This window comes from Staurois parvus, unplaced genomic scaffold, assembly GCF_062004578.1.
Source record: "Staurois parvus isolate SC_StPar_1 unplaced genomic scaffold, SC_StPar_1.0 ptg000234l, whole genome shotgun sequence".
Classification (NCBI taxonomy): domain Eukaryota; kingdom Metazoa; phylum Chordata; class Amphibia; order Anura; family Ranidae; genus Staurois; species Staurois parvus.
In genome coordinates, this window is record NW_028318030.1 from 7472943 (window position 1) to 7487558 (window position 14616).

General features: G+C 40.4%; 1 protein-coding gene across 1 annotated transcript in view; it reads right to left on the bottom strand.

Moving 5' to 3' along the window:
- Positions 1 to 2918: 2918 nt before the first annotated feature.
- Positions 2919 to 14616, bottom strand: part of CUNH10orf53 (chromosome unknown C10orf53 homolog) — a 44968-nt gene continuing 33270 nt past the window's right edge. The window contains exons 2-3 of the mRNA XM_089680071.1: positions 5081 to 5200; positions 2919 to 4009 (exon numbers count right to left, since the gene is read on the bottom strand). Of these exons, the coding sequence (XP_089536197.1) occupies positions 3945 to 4009; positions 5081 to 5200 (185 nt within the window). The 3' untranslated portion in view covers positions 2919 to 3944. The remainder of the gene's footprint in view (positions 4010 to 5080; positions 5201 to 14616) is intronic.

A 14616-nucleotide genomic window follows, 5' to 3' on the forward strand; every position in this document is an offset into this window, starting at 1 on the left:
CTTGAGCAATTTTTGCATCATTTTAGCCTATCTGTAAGGGGGTAATTCTTCTCAGTGCCAGTGATCATTGTAAGGAGCATTCTTTCCACTGACCATCACACTAATGTATCATATGTTAAAGATATTGTAATTTTTAGCAGGGATTCCCTGAGACTGGAAAGTTATTTCAAGGGTTCCTCTGCACTGAAAAGATTGAGACAGGCTGAGATAGAGGAACAGTGGGGAGATCTTGTGCATGCACTCTAATGTATCACTGTCTCTATATGATGCTTTCTTTCATAAATATATGAAGTTCAAAAAGTTAGCTGTTTGGAGAGCTGCCTATAATTTATAGTGTATTATTCCTGGGTTATTCTTTAGGAAACCCAATCTATGGTTTCAGCACCTTCATATAATTAACCCTTTATGCACTAATGTTGTGATTTGGGTGCACATTAGCTTACCTTTTGTTTTTCTCACCTCTCTTCCAGTCCTACCTTGTTTCTAGGAAGCAGACAGATTTGTGAGAGACAGCTTTGGTCTCTGACAGTAGGGGCCACTCTGGAGACCAGCGTTGCCATTCACAAAAGGTCACACAGCCTGCTGCACTGTGCGGCTATCTGCTGAATCTAAATATACACAGCCCCAGCCAATGGATCACATAGTACTGCACAATGCTTTCAGTGTTATGAATGAGTGATCGGTGCTGCTGGGCTGTATCACCAGTTGTATATTGCTGATTGCTCATCCATAAAAGTGAAAGTTCACTTAGCACTTCGGGGTTGTGCATGTGTAAAATCAGAAGAGCCAGCACAGCTCTGCTTGTTAATTCATAATACTAAAAGATCACTCAACACTGCAGCTCTGTTTGATCTAGCTGCAGCTGCTTTTAAACATACTAGGCACTGTCTGATATATTACATAGAGCTGTAGTTCAGAGATATTTTTTACTACGAAGAATGAACAAGCAGAACAGAGAAGGGGCAGGGGCTCTGCGCAGGCTGTGCATTCCCCCACAGGAATGCCCATAATATGGGCTTCAAACAGGGGTGAAGCTAGAGCATAGAAGTGCATTTGGATGACAACAGGGCCACCAATCTAAATGGGACCAGGTGAATATAGCACTAGGTCCCCTGGGGAATTAAATACAATTTCTAACATTTTTTAAGTGTTCTTTATTTCTTGCCATTCCTGTTAGGCTTGTGGGCTGTGGCAGAAAAGTGTATGTTTCATATCAGGGGCATAACTGCAGACTATAGGGTCCCACAGCAAAATTGTGTGTTCCCCACAGGGACCTTGATCTGTTGCACCTGACCACTAACAAGGGAATGAAAGTGTGTAAAAACAATACATTTTTCACTTTTGTACAAAGCATGGAAGGATTAGATTCTGATTTGTTTAATTGCTAAGTTCCCATTGTGAGATGCACCATTTCTATTTGTACTAATAGTAGTAATATCAATAATAATAATAGTTGAGTAGAACCTTTTGGATTTCTTTTTCAGCCTTAGGTTGATTGTGTTAGGTATACAGGGTTCGTTTCATACTGCTGGATACTACCAAATGGGAAGGAGATCTGTGCTGCACTGCTTAGACACAGTAGATTTTACAGCAGCTGCTTTCTGTAAAGAGAAAGCTAGGGAGGGCCGTGACCAGCTATACTATTATTTCAAAGTTTTCTCATATGTGTCTGAAAAGGAAAAAACTGTTTGCTGTAACTGCTTATAATGTAATAACTGCCGTTTGATTTCAATTTATTAGTGTATTTAAATCTGCTTGTCCATCTGACACTCCACTCATTTCAGACTGACTATGGTGCCTTCATCGAAATTGGGGGTATTGTAATACAGGAGGTGTGTTACTGGCCAGATCACTAAGTAAAAACAGAGGTAAAAAGCCAAAAAAAAAAAGGAAACATAATACAGCCATCACGCTAATGATTGGTAAGCTGCAATATATAAAATTTTGGTTTGGGGTTTAATACCACGTTAAAGAGCTGCAAGGCTGAACTGGATTCTTCTTTATGGATTTAAGACATCCTAATGGTTATTCTTGGTGGTGATTTCCTATGAATATGTGAAAGATTATATTGAGTGTAATTGTTTAAAGATATAGTAGAAAGATTATATTAAGTATCGGCCCCATAAGCATACCAAAATTAGTTTATTAACGTTGTTAGAAATGTCTGAAATAATACCATTAGGTTTGGTTGGCCTTACTGTTTGAGAGACTCCCACCACTAGCATTTTACTCCTTTTGTTGTGCCACTGGTTATTTACTTTTGTTATCAAATCTTATTTATTGCACTGTCATTTTATTTTAAGGTTGGTTGAACTTGGTAACCTTAGCTTGGGGGGGGGGGGGTGTGTGTGTGTGTGTATTATATATATATATGTGTGTGTATATATATATGTATGTGTGTAATATGCATTTATATATACACACACAAAATTATTATATATTCATTTTATCCACTAATTTTGTGTGTTTTGTACCATTGGTTATGTCATTTGACTGATCTGTGTAATAATACCATAGAAGGCCAGTTTTATGGATATATCACTTCTGTACATTAATTTTATGGGCTAGGAGTGCATCATATTTGTATAGATTTATTTTTTAAATTTTATTATACCACATGCATATACTTTTTTTTTTTTTTTGCTGTTGAGGGGTTTGGGTGGTATGCTTTTCATTTTGTGTTAATTATTTTTATAGAGTAGTATTAGAAACATTTTATTAAAAAGCTATTATTTCATTTACAACAAATTGTAAAGTTCAGGGGTATACTGTAGCTCCTTGGGACCATGTTATAAAGGTATTTATTTTTCTTTCGAAGCACACAAAATATAGCTTCCAGCAGCAAATAAAAACTTCAGAAAACACAGCTCGATAGTCTTTTATCTTTATCTTCAGTACAAATAAAACTATCAACCATGTAAAGTTCATATAAGGGCTTTAATCAAGGGTTAGCAGCATCCAGCACCAGATGTTTTGTCAGTTTTTTTTTCCAGTACAAGTAGAGCACAAAGTCAAGTCTCCTCAAAACTCCTACTCCATCTCCAGGACTAGGTGCTTCCTGTCTTTTGTGCTGCTTCCTGGAGATTGCTTAACCCTGTATGAACCAGAGTTCCTTTAGTCAGGAGTGGAGGTCCTTTTCCCACACGAATATCACTCCAGACCTCCAAAAATTCTGGGTCCCGTTATGGTGGGAGTATGCAGTGCTGGATTCCCTGTTATTGCTAGGAACCTGGATGGGTGAGCTGTTTCAACATGAATAGTTCTACAGGAAGCTTTCTATGGTACGGATGGCTTTGCAAGGTTCTGGTAAAGATTAATGGTGCAGATTAATTTGTCCTATTAAGGAAACCAATGTGTTTAGGGGTTCCAAGAGATCACCTTCAACAGGGCTTAGAGAGTGCAAATATGGGCCTGATTCTAGACAATTAGTGGTAATATGTGCCTTGCATTACTTGTATTCTGTGTGTGACTTTTCGTATACTGATCCCAGCTTTCTCTATAATTTTTACTTGCCTGCTGCCTGTCATGACCTTGCCTTGCTTCCTGGGTCCTCTTCTGTCTCTTGCCATCTGTAGTCTGCATACGTAAGTGATCTGATGCTACAGGTCCATTCCCACCATCAGGGGCCCTCATGAAGAAGCAGGCTGGGGCTTAGGCTTCACACACTGGGGAACTCCAAAGTGGCGTTCTACAAGGGCTCACTACCACAGAAACCTAGCAATATAGGTGATTTCCTGATGGCACAAATGTTGATGTTATGTGTATGGTAAAGGGTTTTTTTTGTTTAGTTTTTTTGCGCATACCTTTTTGAATATTTAGACTAAAAAAATGTTATTAAAAGCTTACTTTTATTCCACATTGTAATTCAGGACAAAAATTTCTGTAAATATGAATTATAGGGCTAGACGGGAAATATAAGGTTGCAGGCAGATACTACATATTTATTAGTAAGCCCTCAGCACTGCTTGTCTTGCATCTTCACAAAGTGGGTCCAGTAGTCCATCACCTCCTACAAAAGAAAAATTGCAGCATAGAGAAACTTGTCACTGATTGCTTGTTTCTATTTGTTTTGTGTAATTTTAATTTAATCTGTACACAAACTGGTTAGGCACACTTTCACATTATTATTGAAGTACAAAAAGTACCTTTGTCTTGCCATTAAATAAATACATAAATCTCCTGTGCCCCCTTACGGAATCTAAAGCCTAAAACTGGCCATACAATGTTAGTTTGTTGTTGTTGTTCAGCCAGCGGCCTAAAACAGAAAAAAACTAACAGGTTTATCCATCCATACAACGAATGTGGATGGAGGAATCACCCCTGCTAGGACATTGCATTCTGACAGCAGCCACTAGACTACTAAAAGGCCCATTTATAAAGTAGGGGTATGGCTTTACCACAGCAATAACAATGCTTTAAAAAAAAAAAAGGCAAAATATAAAAAAAGTACGTTTATAAAGCCCGCTCTGCTCTATGGGTGTAAACAGACTTTACAACAGACAAACAGACAGCCCTCCTATCCAATCTGTCTAGATGGAGGGAAACGGACTCCCTTCCATTTTTTTTTTTTTGAGGTAGGCAGGTGTTAAGGGATACCCACCAGTCTATAGAGGTGAATAGAGGGTCAGATCCGTTCTGCCTGACAAACTGACGGGTGGACCTGGTTTGACCTGTCTTGTGAAAGGGGCCTTATTTGTTCTACTTCCTGATTGTAACTGAAACTTTTTTTCTTATAGAGCTAAGGCGTGTTAAACAAATCTGCTCTGGGTGTCAAATATGCTAGATACACTACATACATTTTTTTTTCTTTTATATCATTTATTATTTATTTATTATATTTACAACTTACTGATCACGCAAATGTGCTAGAGATTTAGCGGGGTTCCCTGAGACATAAAAACTATTTGCAGGGTTCTTCTATATTAAAATGGTTGACAAAGGCTATATTAGGACAAATGCACATATTCGGCCTTATTCAGTGAAGTAGCTATCAAAAAAGTGGTGCATATTAATATTCAAAGTTCATCAAACATGAGATTTCTTATAGAAGATACTTTATTAAATATGGCATTTTTCTTACCAAAATCAAGCTCTTTGATGTTGCACTGAAATACAGTTTCTCCATTTACTACAAGCTCCACAACATTTCGATCTGGTATTTCTTCTAGAAGGACACTATGTCCATCTAAGGCCAGCACAGCTGTCAATAAAATAGACATGGACGCTGTCAGTGTTACAATACATTAATAGTTGGACTGCTGATTAGGCTGAAACTATGGTAAAATGTTGTTTGTGTTAGCCATTGTCATAAGCAGGAAAATATGGTGAGAAATGATACCTACAGAGTTTAATGATGATCTACTCTATTCGATAAAGTGTATAATTTAAATTAAGGGACTGAACTATTTGTTCTGATATTACTGCTACTTTCTAGGGACAGGGGTGACATTTACTTTTAATGAACAAACTGTGTAAGGATTGCAGTCATTTCTTAAGGGAAAATTAAACAATCCATCCTCAGGAAATTTTTTCAATGTCAAAAAAACTCTAAAAGAAATAAAAGGCTTCTTGGGTTCATGCATTCTCATTATCGCTAGTGTGTCAACAGCTACACTGCTGATTATAATAAGTAATACTATTACAGGTTGTTGTACTTGCAAATTCCAGGTTTTGCACAGCTAGGATGTCCATACAGCTAGATTTTCTTGGGAATAGGCACTCCATATCACCAGAGATCAGAGAGGATGACACTGCATACTATCTAATACAATACCATGGACTTTGGCAGTATACATGAAGTAAATTAGGGAACACTAAGAATTAGAACAGAACACATTTTTTTAAGCCTAGGTTCACACTTAGGGGCTGGTTGCAGGAATCACACTTGTTCCTACACCCGCAGCCAAAAAGCTCTGCTCTTGCCAGATGCGCAGGGCTTTCTCTGCGGCTGCATTTTTAAAAAGGTGCATGCACCTTTTTTCCATGGGAAATGCAGCACAGCAGCCCATTCAAATGAATGGGCTGCCATGCCTGAGAAGATGCGGACCACACAACCCGCAATAGTGTGAACTGAGCCTTAAACAATGATTGCTTTGAGAAAAATTATAAAATGACAGCTACAGTATAACTATATTACAATAATTGAAAGCAGACAATACATTTAGTAAAATATAACAGTGTCAATGGTTACTGTTTATTCATCTTACACTGTCATAGTTTGTTCCATCTCCTGTCACCATTATCTTTGCTGGACAGCTTGATGTGCATGCAAATGTGACAAAATATAAAGAAGCAATTTATGCACTAAATACGATCCACAAATACTGTATACCAAAGAGTATGTATAGCCAAACCTTTTTCCTTTTTTACGTTTTTTTTTTTTTAGGTAAAATAGGGCAGGATTAGAAATCTTGACAAGTTTGTATTGCTTCCTTTGACCTGGTTAGGGAGCTTCACTCACTCTTTTTAACTAGAGATGTGCACGCTGAGACAATGTCTTTCGTTTTGGATTCATTCGTTATATCAATCATTTCATGTTATCATATTTGTTATGTTAGAATGATTTGTTTTTGTAATTCATTTAGTATATTCAGATTCAATTTGTATATTTGTTCCAAATCAATTCGTATTTTCGAAGTTCTTTGGGAAGATTTGGATTAGTTATGTCCTTACGTTATTTCGGTGACTTGCTTACAACTTGCTTTGCTACTTTTGGCTTTGGCCAATCATAACAATACAGAGTCTGGCACGTATTATTGAACTTACAAAACCCTCAAGTCACAAACGAATGAATACAGATTGACACTATATTGCCAAAAGTATTGGGACGCCTGACTTTACAAGCACATGAGCTTTAATGGCATCTCAGTCTTCGTCCGTAGGGTTCAATATTCAGTTGGTCCACCCTTTTGCAGCTATAACCGTTTGAACTCTTCTGGGAAGGCTGTCCACAAGGTTTAGGAGTGTGTCTATGGGAATGTTTGACCATTCTTCCAGAAGTGCATTTTTTAGGTCAGCACTGATGTCGGACAAGAAGGCCTGGCTCGCAGTCTCCACTCTAATTCATCCCAAATGTGTTCTGTCAGGTTGAGGTCAGGACACTGTGCAGGCTAGTCAATTCCTCCACCCCAAACTTGCTCATCCATGTATTTATGGACCTTGCTTTGTGCATTGGTGTGCAGTCATGTTGGAACAGGAAGGGGCCATCCCCAAACTGTTCCAACAAAGTTGGGAGCATGAAATTGTCCAAAATGTCTTGGTATGCTGACACCTTAACAGTTCCCCCTCACTGGAACTAAGGAGCCAAGCCCAAACCCTGAAAAACAACCCCTCACCATAAACCCCTCTCCACCAAACTTTACACTTGGCACAATGCAGTCAGGCAAGTACCGTTCTCCTGGCAACTGCCAAACCCAGACACATCCATCAGATTGCCAGACAGAAGCGTGATTTGTCACTCCAGAAAGCACTCTAGAGTCCAGTGGCGGTGTGCTTTACACCGCTGCATCTGATGCTTTGCATGGCATTGGTGATGTAAGGCTTGGATGCAGTTGTTCGGCCATGGAAACCCATTCCTTGAAGGTCTCTATGCACTGTTGTGCTAATCTGAAGGCCACAAAAAGTTTGGAGGTCTTTAGCTATTGACTCTGCAGACAGTTGGTGACTTCTGTGCGCTTCAGCATTTTACGTGGCCTATCATTTCGTGGCTGAGTTGCTGTTGTTCCCAGTTGCTTCCACTTTAATCCCACTAACAGTTGACTGTGGAATATTTAGTAGCAAGGAAATTTCAAGGACGGACTTATTGCACAGATGGCAATCTATCACGATACCACGCTTGAATGCACTGAGCTCCTGAGAGCTACCCATTCTTTCACAAATGTTTGTTGAAGCAGTCTGCATGCCTAGGTGCTTTATTTTATACACCTGTGGCCATAGAGGTGATTGGAATACCTGAATTCAATGGTTTGGAGGGCTGTCCCAATACATTTGGCAATATAGTTTATTTGTTGTTTCGTTACTATTTATTTTGGATTCATTGAAACTCCTTACTATTGTGATTCAGAGATTCGGATACATCCAAATCTCCGAATAATAATTTAATTTCATAACGAAACGAATCGCACATGCCTTTTTTTTTTTTTTTTAACTGATGACCTTTGCTACCAAGACAGAAAGTTAGGAGAAATCCAAAATTTTACAGGTTTCACCAGAACAACTCTGTACATAAACTCTAACCACATACTGTACTGTACAGTACATTTTTTAGAATACAATATTTTTCACAATAGGCGTCCCTTAACTTGTTATCCACTAAGGATTTGACAATCTCTTCAAGATTTTGATTGTTGTTTACTAAGAAGTTTCAATAGTACCAGTATTTGATTCTTTTAGTACTAAGATATAATAATAAGTTATAATTGAGTAGTGCATGCCCAAGTCTTGTGAACATCCTGGACTATATTTAAACTGCTGGCCTATTGCTACAACATTGGGATTGGGACCCTTATTAGACTGAATAAGTCCTGTATTTCCATATCCACAGCAATAAACTTTTTTTTCCACTTTAAATGGAACAAATATATTTTGGTAAATCAACAAAAAAAATGTCATCACCCCACAAATAAAAAACATTAAACAATTTCAAGAAGTGACCACTGTGCTGAAAACAAAGGGTTCTTGTTTAGTAAAAATGTAACTTACAAATCAAGATTTTTGCATTAGGCAAGTGAGTCAATTGGGTAGTAAGCAATTTAAAATCCATTTGTTTAAATTGTATCTTGGAATCAGATCAGGATAACCGTTTTAAAAGGAATCTTTTTAGCCCATACAGCATAAAACATGTAGTGTACATCACAGCTAGTGTTCAGATTAAATCATTGCCTCCACTGCTATTATACTATATTACTTATACATAATTTACACAATCTATAAACCACATATACTCAAGGAAAGGTTGAATGTATAGGGATGATTTGGTGATTTTGACAAACTTGATTTTGTGGTGAAACTGATGATTTTGCATATACTTTCTATGAAACTTCAGTAACGTCTCATTTCACCAAGTGGCACTGCATGGTGAAACTAGCTTTTTAAAAGCTTCCCCTTTAATGCTAAGAGCACACAGTACTCATAGTTGTGAGACCCTGGCATATTTCTGTGAAATTTACCAACATAGCAATGATATACCAAAATGCCACTGATATAAAGGTCAATTCACAAAGCTTTAACACAAGGATAATGATTTTAATTTCAGCAATGTGACTGTAATTTTTTAATCTCACTGGACTTAGATGAAAAAGTTAATCTTTTGAAAATAAGCATGCCTATCCTGGTGAATTAAAGCTGGCCACAGATAAATTTAAATTCGACCAGTTCAGAAGGGACTGGCTGAACTTCGATCCATGTATAGGCATTCCCATTCAACAGCAATCAATCTAATGACTAAGTGCTGTGACTATCATGGCGTCAGACCCCAGCCCTTCTCACCAAACTCGTGACCGAAGGACTAGCCAATCTAAAACCGCACTGTCACGTGCGTAACAATGCCACGCCCAGCTGCACCCTGCACAAAGATTTTCCAGCTAATGGACCACAATCTGTGTACTGGCAGCCTGGGAGCGATTGTTACTGGGTCAGGTTAGTTACGCAATTAACCCTTCACACTGCCACCACCTCCTTTTTGTACAGAGAAAGAGGAAACTCGGCAATAGCAGCAATAACACTGATGTTTGAATAATCATTTGCATACACAATGTCACCGCAGGCAAAGGTATGCAGACGTTTAAAAACACACAGTAGCGCTCTTCAGAGACAGGGGTTCTTAGTTTGCATTAAAGAGCTTTTGAAACAGTTCAACACTTTCAGATAATAGGATTTATTACTAAAAGGTCAAAAGGGTGCAATAAAAATATATTTACAGAAAAAGATGTAGCGCATATATATATATATATATATATATATATATATATATATATATATATATATATAGATATATATAGATATATATACAGAGAGCAATAACACAGCAAAGCGATAACAGAAGTTTAGAGAGATAAAGTACTTGCCTAAAGTCCTGCATTAAGCAGCTTTCAAGTGTCAGAGCAAAAGAGCCTTATCTCCCAAAGTTAGTTCCAATGTTAAAAGGGAGCTTCTTCAACTCAGCTTAGCTTCGCTCCAAGCATAAAAGCTTTTCTAGGAACTCAGCAGGGTGTCTCCTTGAAGCAGAGAACCAATCGCCTCATTTGGGGAGGATGTTGGGAAGAGACCCCAGCTAGAACCAAAATCCCTCACAATCCCTCGGTGCATTTAGCAGCCTTGCCACTAGTAGATTAATATGCAGACGCACCTTCTGAATGTCCAGGTATGAAATATGACATACCTGCTGAGACGGTTAAGGAGATATCATTTTCTGCTCTCCTGTAGATGTCAGCTAGGGGGTGCAATATATCAGGTGACTTGTATTTGAGTGACCGATCTGAATTTATGCCTGGTTTTTATGCAAGTCTTTCATATTCCAAGATATGAAATCATAGGGGAAATTGATTTTGAATGGGATGTCTAGTTTTACGACTACCTGGAATGTCTTTGAAGATCAGCGAAGGACTGGTTTATGGTTTTACGATCCTTTTCCAAGCAAGAGTCTCGCAGACATACGGGGGCCAGGCTAATTGGGGTTTATAACCATGAGCTCTCCCACTGGGCCTTTTTGAATTCAGCATCCAGGGACCACGTGTCACTTAACAGAGAGGGAGGGGGGATATGGAGGAGTGAGAGAGAGATACAAGATGGAGGATCCTTAGCAACATGGGTGACCGCGTCCATCTCTGTATGCACAATTGCTACAAGTGCCCTCAAATGGGCTTGTTGGAAAATTTTGCTTCGATCAGTGCATGCAGCAAAGTGGCTGCAGCGTTGACCAGTGAAGTTTGCTGTCAGAATTCAATAATGCAATGGGGAGGATTGCCGCATCCACTTCTAATGTGTGTATGGGGGAATCTGTTCAGTTTTTTTTTGATCAGCCCACTGACATGTATTACCAGCCGTAGACTATGTGATCAGGAGCTAATGTGATCACTTGGATTTGACAAGTATATGGAGAGTCCCCTAAAAATGCTCCTTGTCAATGAAACGTGTTGGGGTAGCTTAAGCACATCATCACGCAATCTTGGTGCGGTGTTGCAAGTTTTGCATTTCTCTATTGTGTTTGGTTGTAAGTATATGCAATTGCTTAAGAACAAAGTCATTAGGCTTTATGTCACTACTGACATGACAGGATTTGTTGATAAAGGCATGTAATGATTATGTGGCTTTGTTGATAATCAGTCATGTATTCAATTTAACAGAACATGCATTTGGCACTCACATTTGTTATGGTTACTGTTAGAGAAATTTATTTTGAGACACAAAAAAAGTACCAGGATAGTTAAAAAGGACCCTCAGGTGCTATAAATCTTACTTCACCTTAAATACCACCAGAAACCAGCTTGATTTTGCTTTCCCCATTGACTCCAATACATTTTGCCCAGTGGCAAAATTACACCAAAGTTTTCTCCATGTGGCCAACATTTTGACAACAAGAAAACTCCCAATTTTGCCCATTGCTATCACGTACCTGGTGATGGAGGCCAATGGAGAGAGGCCTTCCCTTGCGGCTAATTTCCGGACTCCCCTGAGAGTGGGACAGCGGGAGTCAAATGCCAGATCTTCCAGAACTTCTGCCATGGACAGTACCCTGACAGTGCCCCCCCCCCCAAAGGGCAGCCTCTGGATGCCCACCTAGGCCATCTTTTCAGGATACTTGGAACAAAATTCTTGGAGAAGCCTGGGGGCATGTACATTACCTTTTGGTTCCCAGGAACTTTCTTCAGGTGGGTACCCCTTCCATCTGACCAGGTACTGGATTTGTCTTCCCTGCCTTCTGCAGTCCAGAATTGCTTCAACCTTGTATTCCGTCTCCTCCCAAACTGTTATCGGCGGAGTAGGTGGTTCTACTCTCCCTGGAATGGATCAGGAACAGCTGGCTAGAGTAAGGAGACGTGGAAAACTGGGTGGATCTTGTATGATTACGGAAGGAACAGCTCAAACGCCACTGGATTGATTTCCCTCTTGATCCAGAAAGGGCCAATGTACCTTGGACCCAACTTACGTGACGGGCACGAGAGTTTTAGATTGGCAGTTGATAGCCAAACTTTGTCTCCAATCTTCAGAGCAGGGTTTCCTCTCTGTTTCCTGTCGTAGTATTTCTTATAATCCGCCTGGGATTTCAGTATAGACTCTCGGAGGACTTTACAGTTGTTCTGTGGCATGGAGAGTCTGTCCTGTACTGTGGGTACCGAAGCTTCAGGAATGGTGTCGGGTATGGAGGAAGGGTGGAATCCATAATTGACCCAAAATGGTGACTGGTTTGTAGCAGAATGGACTAAATTGAAGGCAAATTCTGCCAATGGGAGTAGGGATGCCCAATCATCCTGAGAAAAAGCAGAGCAGCACCGTAAATCTTGCTTTAAAGTCTGATTTGTTCACTCCGTTTGCCCGTTACTCTGGGGATGGTAGGCGGACGATAAGCAGAGTTCCACCTTCAGGGCCTTGCAGAGGGCTCTCCAGAACCTGAACGTAAACTGCACCCCTCGGTCTGAGACGATATTACTGAGCAGATCATGCAACCTGACAATCTCTTTGATGAAGGTTAGTGCAGTCTCTGCTGCGGGTGGAGTACTCATCATTGGTAAAAAGTGGGCCATCTTGGATAGCCGATCCACTACTACCAGAATGGTAGTAAACCCCTCAGAGGGCGGAAAATCCACAATGAAATCCATTGCGACCATCTCCCAGGGACGATCAGGAATGGGCAGGGGCATCAGCTACCCCCAGGCTTTGGCTTTGTCTCCCTTGTTCCACAGACACACTGTGCAAAACTTCACATAAGCTCTACAGTCATGATTCAAGTTGGGTCACCAGAAGGATCGCTGGATTAGTTCCATTGTCTTACGGGCTCCAAAGTGTCCAGCCAGTTGATGGTCATGGAAAGCCCTGAAAACTTGAGACCTCACTTCTTGGGGTACAAAGATTTTATCCTTGTGCCACAGAAGACCACCCTGCCTTCTTAATGAATCTTGTTCGGGTTCAGGACATAGTGCAGAGGCTTGCTTGATCAAAGACTTTAGGCTGGGTTGGATCAGCAAAAAATTTTGGGCCGACAAAATGGTGTTGGGGGGAGAAGGCTCCTCTGGGTCCGGGAACATGCTGGAAAGGGCATCTGCCTTCCCGTTCTTGGATCCTGGGCGGTAGGTTATGTGGAAGTTAAACCTGGAGAAATATAAAGCCCATCTAACTTGTCAAGGTCTTAGGTGCTTGGTGGATCTTAGATACTCCAGATTTTTATGATCTGTGAAAATCATAATTGGGTGGCTGGCTCCTTCCAAGAGATCTCCATTCTTCGAAGGCTATTGTAATCGCTAAAAGTTCCCTATCGCCCACATCGTAGTTCCTTTCGGCTTGGCTCAGTTTTCTAGAACAAAAGGCTATTGGGTGAAGCAGAGCCTTTGGGCCCTGGCGCTGGGAGAGTATGGCTCCTGTAGCATCTTCAGATGCATCCACCTCCAGGATGAAGGGGAGTGTTGGCTCTGGATGCTGTAACACAGGAGTGGAGGTGAATTGATCTTTTCATTGCTCAAATGCTTTTTGAGCTTCCTGGCTCCAGTAAAATCGTGTATGCTGGCAGGTGAATTGAGCAAAAGGGGCAATGATTGTGGAAAAGCAATAGTAAATTTCCAATAAAAGTTGGCGAAATCCACAAATCTTCGGACCCCTTTCCTGCCTGAAGGTGCAGGCCAATCCAGGATAGCAGACACTTTCTGAGGGTCCATGGAGATTCCCTCGGTGGAAATTATGAGCCCCAGGAACTGGATGGACTGCTTCTCAAACTCACACTTCTCCGCCTTGGCGTACAAGCCATGCATCCTTAAAGTGTTTAGCACTTTCCTAACGTGATCACAATGGAGTTCCAGGGAGGTAGAGAAAATTAGGATATCGTCCAGGTAGACAATCAAAAAAGGTCAAGGTACTCTCTAAAGATGTCGTTCACAAAATGTTGAAACATAGCAGGGGAATTACATAGCCCAAACAGCATCACTAGGTACTCAAAATGTCCGAAGCGTGTTCTGAAGGCGGTCTTCCACTCGGCAGGGTAATGAGTATACAACTTATACGGACTAAATTGTAGGCCCTCCGTAAGTCCAGTTTAGTGAACACTCGGGCTGTTCGAAATCTCTGAAACAACTCGGGCACCAGAGGAAGAGGATACCGGTTTTTAATGGTAATTTTATTAAGTTCCCTGTAGTCAATGCAAGGTCTGAGAGACCGAACCTTTTTTTTCTACAAAGAAAATACCGGCCTCGGCAGGAGAGGAAGAGGGGCGGATGAATCCTTTAGCGACTTTCTTGTCTAGATAGTGCCGGAGGGTCTCCAGTTCAAGTTCGGACAATGGGAAAATTTGCCCAAATGGTATTTCTGCCCCTGAGAGTAACTCAATTGGGCAATCGTAAGACCGATGAGAAGGCAATGTGTCGGCCTTCTTCTTATCAAACACATCAAGGAAGTTGAGATAGGGAGAGAGAA